We start from the raw sequence: 14,523 nt of genomic DNA on the forward strand, positions 1-14,523 counted from the left end.
ATGATTTTTCTACAACTCACATATTTACATTCCGACATTATATAATTATTAGGGGTGTCAATTTATGATACGATAAAATAAAAGATCACGTCAAGAAACGAAATTATGACAGAATCAAAATTTGAGTTCGTATCGTGTTAGTGTCAAGTGTAAAAAACATGATGTCCTGTCGTGCTGTGTTGGTGTTAAAATTTCAATACGAAATTGGCACAATTTAGCATGTATTTTGTGTTTGTTATGTTATATGTGATTAAGTATTTAATTAAATAAATAATAATTTTAGTATGTTATCTCTGTCTTGTCGTTTCATATTTGTCGTGTTTCAATCGATTCGTTTCTGTGTTAATAAAAATAAACACGACATCATATCGTGTTGTGTTTCATAAAAACCGTGTTGTGTCAAAATAAAAAAAAATAGAGAAAAAAATCACTGATTTGACACCCCTAAATACATGTTGGCTAACTAAGTCACACTAAAATACAATATACAAATATATAAACCCAATACACAAAACATAAATATATGGCTAAGATTGGGTGTTAATTGGTCGGTTTATTGGTTTGGTTAATTTTTTTTTTTTTTTTTAATTTCAAAACTAACAGTAACAAAATCAAAACTCTCTTTCTTTTAAGTACGTATGAAACAATAGGAAGCACTAATTTTTTTTCTTATTCATGCAAACAGTTTTTTTTTTCTTAACACTTTTTTCTTGTCTTTCAACATTGCAATAAATCAATAAGACAATAACCAATAACTAAGAACTATCCTAATTGGCCCAATTTGAGAATGGCCGACTAAATTATAGTAAAACAGTAAACCGAAAAAACATCACTCTTAAAAAGAAGAAGCCTAAAAACCATATTAATCTAAAGAGATTGGTCATTGAACATGAAGGAGGGGCTTTCGGGTTCTAAATTCTTATAAAGTTAAAGCCCATCACGACAAAGTATATCGGAACGTTTCTAAATTTGTGATAAATATAAGTATATAATAAGAGAAATTAAATATCTTTCTATTTTGGTTTCTATAAATTTTTTTTATCCAATTAAACCGTAATCAAATCGAATAAGGATTGTCTTATGTGGTTAACTGGTGTGATTAACCCAAAAACCAAATAATCCAAAACTCATTCAGATTGGATGGATTATTCGGTTTCAGTTTCTTTCAACATTATTACTTGTGAAGTAGATGGTGACTTTTTTAAAATACACTTTTGTCTCAATTTTTTTTCCCATCATTGTTTCGTTTCACACAGATTTGATATGATTTTCTATTATAACATTGTCTTGGGATATCGATGTATTTAAAATAATACTACTAAAAGCTTGAATATAAAACTATTATAATTGTTTTAAATTAAACGATTAATAATTTATGTAGTACAAAAACTGATAGTTTAAATAATAATTATAGTTGTTTCAAAAGCAAAATGCATATTCAATTATATAGCAACTCTAATACAAATTATTACCAAAGTAAATGGAACATTTTCAATCCAGCTACACTACACACTTGAATTATATCTTTCCAAGGACAAAACTTGACCTTTTGTCTCCTTTTGTCTTGTGACAGTTTCACCTTCCACCACCGCCACCACTACCGGAGCCACTACCAGTTCCTTTGCCGGCACCGGCGCCCACTCCAACTCCAATTCCGATGCCTATCCCGACTCCGAAACCTCCTCCTTTTCCACCACCACTACCAACACCTGATCCTCCACCTAAACCACCACCACCACCTAACCCTCCCCTACCTCCCAAGCCGCCCCCATGACCGGAGCCACCTCCAATGCCACCGCCACCACCACCGCCAGTGCCGCCACCCGCACCAACACCTCCGGCTCCACCTACTCCTCCCCCAGCTCCAAAGCCGCCTCCATGGCCGGAACCACCTCCAAGACCACCACCTCCACCTCCACCACCACCTCCTCCACCTCCACCGGCACCAACTCCTCCAGCTCCACCACCAACTCCTCCCCCTGCTCCAAACCCACTTCCATGACCGGATCCACCTCCAACACCGCCGCCGCCCCCACTACCACCACCTCCACCACCACCGACACCAACTCCTCCGGCTCCACCACCAACTCCTCCCCCTGCTCCAAACCCACTTCCCTGACCAGATCCACCTCCAACACCACCACCGCCTCCACTACCACCACCTCCACCCCCACCGACACCAACTCCTCCAGCTCCACCACCTACTCCTCCTCCAGCTCCAAACCCACTCCCTTGACCGGAACCACCTCCAACACCACCACCTCCGCCACCACCGCTGCCTCCTCCTCCACCAGCACCAACACCTCCGGCTCCACCACCTACTCCTCCCCCAGCTCCGAACCCACCACCATGACCTGACCCACCTCCAACACCGCCTCCACCGCCACCACCAAGTCCTCCTCCACCTCCAACGCCTCCACCGCCACCACCAAGTCCTCCTCCACCTCCAACACCTCCTCCCGCTCCACCACCAAGTCCTCCCCCACGGCCACCTCCTAAACCACCACCTCTCCCTCCACCCCCACCAAACCCGCCTCCTCCGCCAATACCCCTACCACCACGCCCAAATCCTCCACGGCCATCACAATCTCTCCTCCGACTAAACCGACAGTCATCACCCCACCGAGTTGTTTCATCATTGCCATCTCCAAGAGCAAATGCACTCAAGTGGAAGACAATGGCAAGCCCTAACAGAATCACACAACCCCATTTTTGAGAGAAACCCATTGATGCCTCTGCTCAAACTTTCCTGAGATTTGTTCTTCTTCCTCCGGCCAGGGATCGATACATATATATACAGCGTTGTGCTGCAACTTGCAACTTTAGATTAGAACTCACAACTCACTAGTATACGTAAACTCATTAATGTTGCATGAACATGCGAGGCGTTGAAGTGTTAGTTGGGGAGTTACTATCAAATTTAATATATGCTTGATTAAGTCAAATAGCAAAAGCTGGATAAAGTTTTTTCACTAATAAAAGGTTTTATTTTATAAAATATCATATATCTAAATGTAGTTGAATGTATTTGAGCTATGTATTATTTATAATATATATAATAAATAACATTAAAAAGTTTCAAAAGAAAGCTAAGTTTTTTTCCTTTTGAAATGTACTTTAACTGTTCAGAACATTAATTTGGTTTAAAGATAGACATTTTTGTATCATAATTATTGTAATTATATTCAATTATCAAATGTTAATAAAAAACGGTGTTGTGGTCCCCGAACAACATCCACAATTATTTTTTTATTAGAACTCATTTAGACATACTATATTCAAATCAATCCCATTATTTTGTCACATATACCTTATACATGAACATAATTATTATTTTTTTGGACTAAAATGCAATCTAATGGAATTGATTATTTTAAATTTATAAGCATCATTTATAGTTATCAAGATGCATGTATTAAATGATAAAAAACTTCATCTGCCCATAGCCCCATATATTAGTTAAGTTTTGAGGGTTGTTCTAAAAAAGAGGTTAAGTTTTGAGGGATTTTTCTTTTCTTTTCAAATTTTTATTGAAAAAGTGCTATTTTTCCAAGATAATGTGCCAATTTTCTTTGAGATTTTTTTTACAATTGTGATAAGAACGATGCCATATTATTTAGATTGGGTCAACACCGACACGGGCTCTACAGGAAAATTCAAAAGTAGTTCGACCCGTCATCAATGTTGGAACTACAGTACTACACTGTCAAAAAGCAATTAAGCGTTACGATTTGCTTTTATGTCTTAAAATCCTAAGTATGGTCAACAATCATCTTACTTAAAATTTTAAACATCCCATCATTTTTTCTTCACTCTCACTACAAGAAATAAGGGCAATAGCGACGACGAGTACTATTAGATGCGACACGTAATTTGCGGGTTATGTGCTGCCGCTAATAGTGTGCGTTGCCGCTAATGGTGTCAGCGCTAATAGTAGAAAACCACGATCCACGTCAAAACAATCAGGTTAACTGTGTTCGTTGATCTAGACCTAATCGAACGGCTAAAACGATGTTCGCTCAACGTATTAGCAGCGACCTCAATGGCGGCGACACCGTCGACGCTAATGCTAAAAAAAAGCGTTATTTTTTCCCTCGTAAGGGTGTCGTTGCTAAAACCCTAATGTCGTCGCTAATACCTCATCGTCACCGCTAATAAGCGTCGCCGCTAAAGGTCATCGCAAATATACCCCTCTTCCTCTACCGCTTTCTGTAATCTGTTTCTTTCACCATAACTATCGTCAACGACTGTTACCGAAACAGAATTACCAGCGACGCAGTCTCTATCACCGGCGACGACAAGAGCGCCATCACCGGCGACGGGTGATTCCTGAATTTTACAGGTGCTTCTTGATTTTTTTTTTCTCGATTTTTTTTTCTATCCACCGACTATCTACGTGATAAACTAATGATTTGGATGTTTGATTTTGTGTATTAAGCTTTGTTGACCTCTAATTTCGGGTTGTCATCACCACCACCAAAGCTACCAGATTTTTTTGCCACCACAACACCCCCAACAACACCACAACCATTCTGATTTCATTCCACCATCTGTTCTATTACATTTCATGAAGTATTCTAATTAAATTTCTCGTTTTTTATTCATTATGTATGTAATGTGTATGATGTATGGAAAAAAATTGTATAATGAATATGTGTATGGGAAAAATTGAAAAAAAAAACTAGGATGCAATAATGGGAAAAAAAAATAGTATGATGCTATAATGTGTATTTGTATGTATAATGTGTGTTTAAGTGTATTTGTATATATAATGTGTGTATTTATGTATGAAAAAAAACAAAGTAGGATGCTATAATAGAATGTGTATTTATTCTATTATATGTGTAATTGTATGTATAGAAATTATGTATGTAGTTTGTGTGTTTGTATGCAATTTGGATGCTATAATGATATAGATGAAAAAAAATGAAAAAAAAGTATGATGCTATAATGGAAAGTATTATTTTTCTTATACGTATTTGTATGCAATTTGGAAACTACAATGTTGTAATGCAAAAAATGAAAAAAAAAAGTTGGATGCTATAATAGAAAGTGTATTATTTTTGTATATGCGATATGTGTAACTTTTATTCATATTGTAATTTTGCATGCTATATATGGGGTTTAGTTGGGTGATACTCTTCTACATGATGGCGAATGTTATGGGTCTAGGACATAGGGGTGATGGAGTCGGGGATCCACCACCTCCAATAGGCTTTGGTCGTGGACAACACGAACATGATGGTAAGTCTTATTATGATATATTTATTAGCTATTTTTATTCATTTATTATAATCTATCATGACTAATATTTTTAATTACATTTTTCAGTTGAACTTCCTAAAAAAGAAGTGGCATAGGAAAAAAACATCCAACTATCAAATCAAATACGGACAAACAAGGGAAAGCCCGTGGATTTGGATTTCGATAGGGAGCTCACATATTCCCCTGTCAGGAACTGTGGTAATTAGTTTACCTGTGAGATTGGGAGGTATATGTGGATGAACATCCTGTTGAACGTATCTGGTTGGGACAATGTTTTCCTCGCGTTAAGGAATGTCATAGTCGTGCATCTAAAGGTAACTTGTATAATATTTTAAGTTTAGTTTTGACTGATATTTAATTAACTAACTTTTTTGTATTTATAGAATAAGTTAGATTTGGATAAGGTTAACTTGGATCCCAAGCGTGCTCAATTGTTGTAGAGCATTTATGCGACTTTACAAAGAGTTTATAGAGGCCGGAAAAATAAAGCGCATACTTATTTTCAGAATGTAGGGGGGCTTACAGATATCCCAAGGGCATTAGCCCCCCTCCCCCCGGTCACACCCCCAAACCAGAACGGCGGAAATGTCTGGGGGCGGATGACTTCATGTAGAATATCATAACAATTAAATAATAGATAATCAAAGCATTACAACCATTGTATTGAATATTTAATAAGTTTACATTGTACTTAAAAACATTGTTTTCTTGACATCAAATGTACATGACAAAATAAATAACGTGATGCGACGACACATCATCCTCCAAAAACTCGTTGGTTACCTGTTTACTGATTTCCGGAGAATACAAGTGATTTTGAAAAGTGTCAACAATTAAGTTGGTGAGTTTATAAGTGTTTTGTATGGGAATGATTTTATAACTGTTTCGTGTAAAGATGATAGTGTATACTTCCAGAAAATTCAATATTTTCTTTAAAATGAACAGTAAGTCTTAACCCAAAGACTAAATATGTAAGTAATGATGTACTGAAAAGTAGTGTTATGAAGTTTTATCTTTATGTAAAACTAGGCTTGGTAATTGGGTTGGGTTCGGGTTGGCGGGTCACAGGTTGGTAGGTTGGCGGGTCAGAAAACATAAACTCAATCCAACCCGTATAATATATGGGTTGACGGGTTGGCGGGTCACGGGTTGGTGGGTTGGAAGCCTTAACCCAACCCAACCCATATAACCCGTTTAAGTATATGGGTTGGCGGGTTCACAAGTTAATGGGTCAAACCCAACCCATATAACCCGTTTAATAAATAAAAAACACATTTTAAAAAATGAGGTTTTTTCTACATAAATTTATAAAATGATTAAAGTACTTAACATAAAAAAAAGTTTTCAACACAAATTCATAAAGTCAATAACATCCAAATAAATATGAAAAATGTAAACATTCATAGAAAGTGAATGTGTTCTTAATTCGTGACTTGTGAAAATAACGACATGTATTTTTTCTGTTTCTGATTAACGAACCGGAAATGCCGATTAGTCACATACGAATACGAAAAGAATACAATGATACGGAATATTATGAATACGGATGGAAATCAAATTTCATTAATAATTAAATATATCATTTTTTTAAATGTAATATATATATATATATATATATATATATATATATATATATATATATATATATATATATATACGGGTTGGTGGGTCAAAAATCTCAACCCAAACCCGTCTATTTTCGGGTTGGGTCAGTGTCGGGTTACGGGTTGGGTCGAGAGTTGCCACCCTTATGTAAAACTACTTGAATATATGTTAACCTGTAAATCAAATGTTTTGTCGATACTCTATGTGAGTTATTATAACTATACTAATGCGACTCATTGCCTGAATGACATGCTTCAGACGTCGGAACTGTTACGACATTTGTCACCCTAGACTGGCCGGTCTAACTATAACCAACATAGAGTACGAAAAGAATAGTCACATACGAATACGAAAAGAATACAATGATACGGAATATTATGAATGCCGATTAGTCACATACGAATACGAAAAGAATACAATGATACGGAATATTATGAATACGGATGGAAATCAAATTTCATTAATAATTAAATATATCATTTTTTTAAATGTAATATATATATATATATATATATATATATATATATATATATATATATATACGGGTTGGTGGGTCAAAAATCTCAACCCAAACCCGTCTATTTTCGGGTTGGGTCAGTGTCGGGTTACGGGTTGGGTCGAGAGTTGCCACCCTTATGTAAAACTACTTGAATGTATGTTAACCTGTAAATCAAATGTTTTGTCGATACTCTATGTGAGTTATTATAACTATACTAATGCGACTCATTGCCTGAACGACATGCTTCAGACGTCGGAACTGTTACGACATTTGTCACCCTAGACTGGCCGGTCTAACTATAACCAACAGCCGAGGTCCGAGGTTATCAATCCTGTATAGATCTATACACAAGTGTCACGCTCTCCCTACAAGAGACTCTAATTATAATGCATGTCTTAGTAAGTGTACTCTGGTAGGTACGGTGAAGCTAGATGTCTCAAAACCAGTATCAATCCATTTATGTGAACTGAACACTCATTTTTTTTGTAAATGAAATAATTATACCTTTAAATAATTATATGTTTCTTCTAAATGATAGTTTAGTTTTGTGACTCCAAAACTATACAAATTATATTTTATCTTTTTTATTTGTTGAGACTATTTATATACTCTTTTGTATAAATACAAAGTTGTTGTCTTGTCTAATGTCAAAATGTAAGGTCAAAACATTTATATTTTTGGATTGTAACCCATAAAATGGTGAAATAACTAGAATGTGCTCCTTGTTGTTAGAAAAGCTATATTTTGGTAAAAAGCTTCCAAAAACCTTTTAGTTTTACAAATCATAATTTCGATCATGATTTTTATAACATAGATCATGTTTTGTTTTTGTTAGTTTTGCACTTGAAAACTAATATAACACAAATATATGTATAAAATCTAGTGATAACAATATCTTATGCAAATAATGACTTATACTTTAACATAAAGATGAAGCATGCAAGTATTTGTATGATAAACAAATTTTTACTTGTATTCCCCCACCCCCCACCCCCTAAAACATGTAAAATCTCCAAAATGTGGGGGTATGAACTCACATTAAGTGGATTTGTGGGTTGTTTTGAAGAGATGGTGTGAAGATTTCCAAGCCTAAACACTTGAGTGTGGTTGATGAACTCCTTGAAGGTGATATTATCCTAAGAGTTTTAACACATAAGAGTACGTGTAAATATGATGAAACTAACATGAAAGTGTATAAATACACTAGCTTTTGAAGAAATACTTACCAAATTCTAAGAACAAGCGAAGGATTTAAACTTGGAAGATTATTTTGACTTGGTTCTTGAGAGAATATGAAGTATTAGGAAGTAAACTGGAAATGGTGGGGTTTGTGGAGGTGATCTCGTCTAAAGATAAGGAGTAGAAATTGATGGGATATTTGCTTGGTTAACTGTTGGTTAATTGCGTTGATATAGGCTAGATATTGTTTTACATGGGAAAAGGGTGAAACATCAAATCATAAAGTCAACTTCTTATCTCTTATTCCCACCGAAATCACCTTAGGGAGGACTAAATTGGTGATTTCAGCCAACGCATGACCAAAATCACCTTATACCCCATGTGATTTCGGTCCTAATCCCTCCTCAAATAGGGTTTTCGGTCCTAGTGGTTTGGATCTTGGGTGTTTTCGGCCTAGGCATGTGTTCTTGGCCTACCACCACCGAAATGTCATGTTCTTGGGTCCCCAAAACCGAAATCTCAAAGGCATGGCATAAATCATTCATCAAATCCTAACTATTTGACTTGGCTTGACTTTTAAGTGTTTATTACGAATATGATTTTCAAAGTATGTGAATATACCCTTAAGGGTATATAAGCTTATGTACCCAAACTCATTATACTACGTTGTTTCGTATCATATAATACATTATAATTGTCCCAATGTTCTTAAAATTTAACTTCTAACTTAATCTACTTCAACGATTTTTATAAATTACACATATATCTTCCTCTTACATAATTGTCATTTTCAACTACAATATATATATATATATATATATATATATATATATATATATATATATATATCCTAGTAGGTGTTCGACAAAAAGATGTGATATAAGGGAAAGATAATAATGAAATTTCGAAAATCTTGAAAGTAAATCAAGTTGAGGGTTGAAGTTTAAGAACACTATAATGAATATATCACACAAAGCGACGTATTATAGTGTGTTTGGGTACCTAAGCTTATATACCCTTAAGGGTATATTCACTTTTTCCACACACACACACACACACATATATATATATATATATATATATATATATATATATATATATATATATATATATATACACACACTTATACAAACAATGCCCTTTTGGCTTTCAAAGTTTTATTACAACAAGGTTACATTGTGGTTGTACTTATACATAGATACATTTTAAACATTTATTAACACAAAATTTTCCAGTTGTCACACCCCCCGAGGGTGTGCCACGTGAAAATTGGGCGCAAGCAGTTGAACATTTTCAAACGCCTAAATTTTTAAAGCGTTCTACGTCAAATAAAGAAGTCTGTGCATAACAAGTTGTAAACAGAGGGAGATCGTGCTCGTATAGCAATGCATGTTTCAAAGAAGTTATGATATATTTAAATGTTTATATAAATTATAATTAATCTAATTTTTAATGTTAATCGAAGCATTTCGTAAGACTAATACTGATCGTCAAAGGGTATTTAGTAGTTCTGCAGTCGAACAACTATACGTGCTTAATTTGTATTTTCATATAATTGTTTATATCGTGAATGGTATTTTGTAATCTAATTTTTATGATGTTTATCATTTTTTAAAATACAGAATGCTTTACTGCATGAGATCAGTCAACAAAATCAAGCTTCTTCTGAAGCCAACGGTCTAACACCAAAGGATACACAAAATTGTTTTGAAAAAATATTGGGTGTTCGACGAGGCCATATCAAAGGCATCGGATGTAAACATTCTACGGTTGTGTCGATGTACGCTCAGGAAGAACCACTAACACAACCACCACCACAATAGCAGATGACAAGACTATTTAATTTTGGTAATTGTTTCAAATGTTGGTAATTGTTAGGTTAGTAATAGTTTCAAACTAGATTATGACCCGCGTTAAACGCGGGGAACATAAATTAAATACATATCACATTAATAGGTGACTTTGTTTTAGGTTGAATTTTAATAACAAAATGTTAGATTCATATTTAGACTTTTTTTAACCAAACTTATTAGATAAAAAATATTTAATATTTATATTAGAGCAATTTGGTTTTTTAATATAGTAATTTTTAACATAAATGATCTATGTGATCTTTGTTTTATTACAACATACTGACTTCTTGATTAAAATATGTTGTGTAGTAGTTTTATGAATTGACTTTGTTCGGTGTATCAACCTTCATTGAGGCTCATATGACTCTTTTCATATCAGCTCTGTAAAACCAAAAGCAACACTGTTACATGTATCAGCAACATTAAATTCTTCAAAGAAATTCAATAAACAGTACAAATAAAGTGAATTGTCATAACTATAAACAACAAATTCAGATATTATAATTTGGTCGATTTCAAAGTATTTTTTCCTTATAAAAATTAAAATATGATTTTTCAGGCTACACCCAATCACACACACACACACACACACACACACACACACACACATATATATATATATATATATATATATATATATATATATATATATATCTTCCGATCAAATAAATTATTACAAAAAGAAACATGTTATGAACAAAAATATAATATTAGTTTCATAATTTGCTAAAGGTTAACACTAATAAATAATAATGAACTTTCACAAATCTTGCATTTTGGGCACTACATCCAACTAACAAATGAAATTCGATTTAGAGGATTGATTCAAAAAGTGCATCCATGACTTCCTGTAGCTGAATTTTGGGAAATGTTAAGACCTACTAAGATATAAGGGAATGGTCTGCGAGGCTACGGTTGGTTTCTATAGGGCAATGTAAATTCAAAATCGTTAGCACATATCTTTCCTATCTACTTCAATTATCAAATTTAGATCAAACTTGTCAAAATCAAATTTTTCATTGAAATAAATATCATAAATCTACATTTTACACTTTATGTATTATTCTTAAATGATATATTACCTTTTCATCTTTAATGGTCACTAACTTCTTTTTGTCGTATTTTTGTGACACACATCTATATAAAAAATAAGAGAAATAACTATAGAGAAGAATGTTGACAGAGTGATACTGTCACAACTAGCATTTTTAGCTAGAAAATTCTATTCTCATATAAACATCATCCATTGTAAGAGCATGTACTCTAAGTGAATACCATACTCTATCCTCATTCAAAATACACCTCATATGTTCAACTAAGGATTGGAAACCTTAGTAATCCCGGTCCAAGTTCCTTATGAACTAAAATTCTCCTATTGGGCCTAGAAGCCCTAAGTGGGCTCTATATAGACCACATTCATAAAAATTTAGCAATTTGGGCCATGTGGGCCTAAAATAATCCATCTTACCTCTAATGAGCCTTGTTGGGCCATAAAAGATTTCGTTTGTCCCAATGGGGCCGAAAATTTACTTTTAGGCTTCATAAATTCGAGTATGGGCCCCAAGATGATTCCTTTCCTTTCTCCTTAGCCCAAATCAGCCCATGTTTAATAAAAAAAAAAAGAGAAAAGAATGGATAAATGAAGACTAGACATGCATGTGACAACTCATGTTTAACCACCATGTATCTATGGTAACATCTCATGTTTCAAGGCAAACTATTACCTCACGAATAACAAGGTTATGATCTCTCTCTCCATATTCTCGGCCAACCCTCTCACCACCTTCATTTTTCATTCAAAAACTCTCTTAAACACTCTCAAATACCTCTTCCATCCTCCATCAAAAATCTCGAGTTGGTGTGTGCTTTCAAGAGGATTCTCCACCAAAAATCACCATCCTAGGTAAGTTTTTACTTATATCCATGGTTTAGCTTCTTGATTTCTTCAAAAATCTCCTCTTAACCCTTTCCATTTCGTGAATCATACATCCTAGAGCCATCTAAGTTGTAAAGCTCCTCAAGAAGCTTGCTAGGGCCGAAATCTTCATCAAAAACCAAATCCAAATCTCAAGGTGAGCTTCATACCCCCTATTTTCTGTTTTTATGAGTTTTGTGGGGGGGGGGGGGAATACAAGTGAAAGTGTAGATCTATATGTGTTTTGTATGCCTTGTGTGATTTCCATGCTTATATGTATGCATTTGTGTGTTATAATGTTGGATCTAGCCATAAAACCCCTCAAAACCGAGATATATCTTGTGTTAAATGATTTTAGCTTCAAATATATTTCTAAATACAAAGTGTTTCAAGAAAAATGGTTAAGTGGTCTAGTAACAATTTTCTTTGGGTTAAAAACACAAATTTTGGGCCTAAAATGTGAAAAATACAAAATTAAGGGCCCAAATTGACATATCACGAATTCTGATGGATGAGGTGTGTCAAAACAGTTTCAATAAAACAATTTCTGGAAATATACTCATTTAGAGGATTAAAAACATAAATTTCAAGCTTAATGGGCTAAAAATGACATTTTCGGCCCAATGAGGCCCATTATGCGAGATTTTCTGTTTTGGAGGGCCAAAACTGTGTTTTTCTGTAAAACAGTGGACTATAAGTGTTCCAAGTCCTTTTCAAAGGTTTAAAATGCTTTTTGAATTTAAAAAGGACCAAAGTTGCAAAAATTTTACAATTTGGGCCAAAATTGTCAAAGTTGCGAAAAAGAAGGGTTAAAACCGAGAAAACTGCATTTTCAGGGACTTAAACTGTTTTCATTGAAAAATATGCTGAAAAATATTAATTTCAATAATTTTTGGTGTTAAAATGTCAAGAAAATTAATTTAAGGACCAAACCAGGAAGTATTCAATAAAAGGGTTGAAAATGTAAATTTTACAAACAATGAGGGGCTGAAAACAGGAAAATTTCAAGGCAAATTCAATACGCAATTTGATCAAACAATGACACCGTGACTATCGACGAAATACAATACACTACAATACCAAAATCGTTGTGAAACGAATTGGTTCGGTCTCGAACCAATGAAAATCCGAAACTACTAACACGACGACACTACGATTCATACAAATAACGTTTGGGAATTCAATATACATGCGAGTGTGCACAGACGTCTACGCACCATCTTTGGGCCCCAAAAGTGTAAAATCTTGTTCGTTGAGCCTAGCTAGCCCAATGACCTGATCTTAAGGCCCGAAGACATTTTTTTTCTACGAAGTGTTGGGTTTCACCGACTTGGCACAACGTAGAGGGACTTTCAATGGCTTGTATACTACTGGTCCCCAAGGGTCCTTTGGTATTGCTAGTAAAGTCTACATTTCATGCGAGGCGGGTCGGGGACCCCTCGTACATTTTTATCCCCAACCGGTTAATGGAGTCATCGAGGCCTTCGTGTCCTCTTTCTCTTCGGATGTGGGACTACACCTAGTCAGGGCGATTGGATAACGTGATTAGTACGGACGACGCCCTCGGGGTCGTTAGTATAGCTATAAACTGGGCGTTTGTGTAATGCGGGTTTGTAGTAATTAATCATGCTCAAAAATAATCCAACGTCGCCTGGGACTGACACTATACGCTATGCAATGGTTTCAATGTAACTTCATGTAATTTAAGAAATTAGGAAGACATCGGGTTTTCCTAGGGTTTTCAATACATACGGACTCGAAATGCATACAATTTTAATGAACAATTTTTTTACAAGTATAGAAACAAACAAGCATACCTATGGATCTTCACAAACGTTTTCAAAAGCTTTTCTTTTCAGAAAATATCGGATTTTCTGGTGGTTTTCAAACGATACGAACATTGTTTTTCTTCAAATACCGCTTATGAACTCACCAACATTTCATATGTTGACGTTTTTCAAAATACTTGTATTCTCAGGTAACAGATAAAGTGAAGGATGAATTGTACTCTATGACGTTTTGCTAGTATCGAACAATTACTTTCGAGAATGTAATGTTTTGAGACAATGTAATGAATGTAAACACTATCAGTTGTAATATTCAAATGTTGGTGATGAATGATGTTGTGTTTCATGTATATTCATTGTGATGGTATTCAATTGAGTCACAACAGCCCCCGGACGTTTCCGCCGTCTGGTTCGGGGGTG

The 14,523-nt window shown here is 34.9% G+C and overlaps 1 protein-coding gene across 1 annotated transcript; it reads right to left on the bottom strand.

Moving 5' to 3' along the window:
- Window positions 1-1,414: 1,414 nt before the first annotated feature.
- On the bottom strand, window positions 1,415-2,828 carry LOC145054273 (uncharacterized). The gene is made up of 2 exons (XM_079002424.1): window positions 2,445-2,828; window positions 1,415-2,405 (listed from the first exon to the last, which is right to left on the bottom strand). Exons 1-2 carry the CDS (start codon window positions 2,725-2,727, stop codon window positions 1,576-1,578), a joined length of 1,113 nt encoding a protein of 370 aa, XP_078858550.1. The 5' UTR covers window positions 2,728-2,828; the 3' UTR covers window positions 1,415-1,575.
- Window positions 2,829-14,523: the final 11,695 nt, after the last annotated feature.

This window comes from Lactuca serriola, chromosome 5 (genome assembly GCF_051521515.1).
Source record: "Lactuca serriola cultivar US96UC23 chromosome 5, Lser_US96UC23_V15, whole genome shotgun sequence".
Taxonomy (NCBI): Eukaryota; Viridiplantae; Streptophyta; class Magnoliopsida; order Asterales; family Asteraceae; genus Lactuca; species Lactuca serriola.

Bases quoted from the DNA above. Each gene is read 5' to 3' on its own strand.
- LOC145054273 (XM_079002424.1), bottom strand. From the start codon at position 2,727: ATGGGTTTCTCTCAAAAATGGGGTTGTGTGATTCTGTTAGGGCTTGCC. The intron at 2,406-2,444 runs GTGGAGGAGGAC...GAGGCGTTGGAG, and splicing joins AGCGGGAGGAGGTGTTGGAG to GTGGAGGAGGACTTGGTGGT.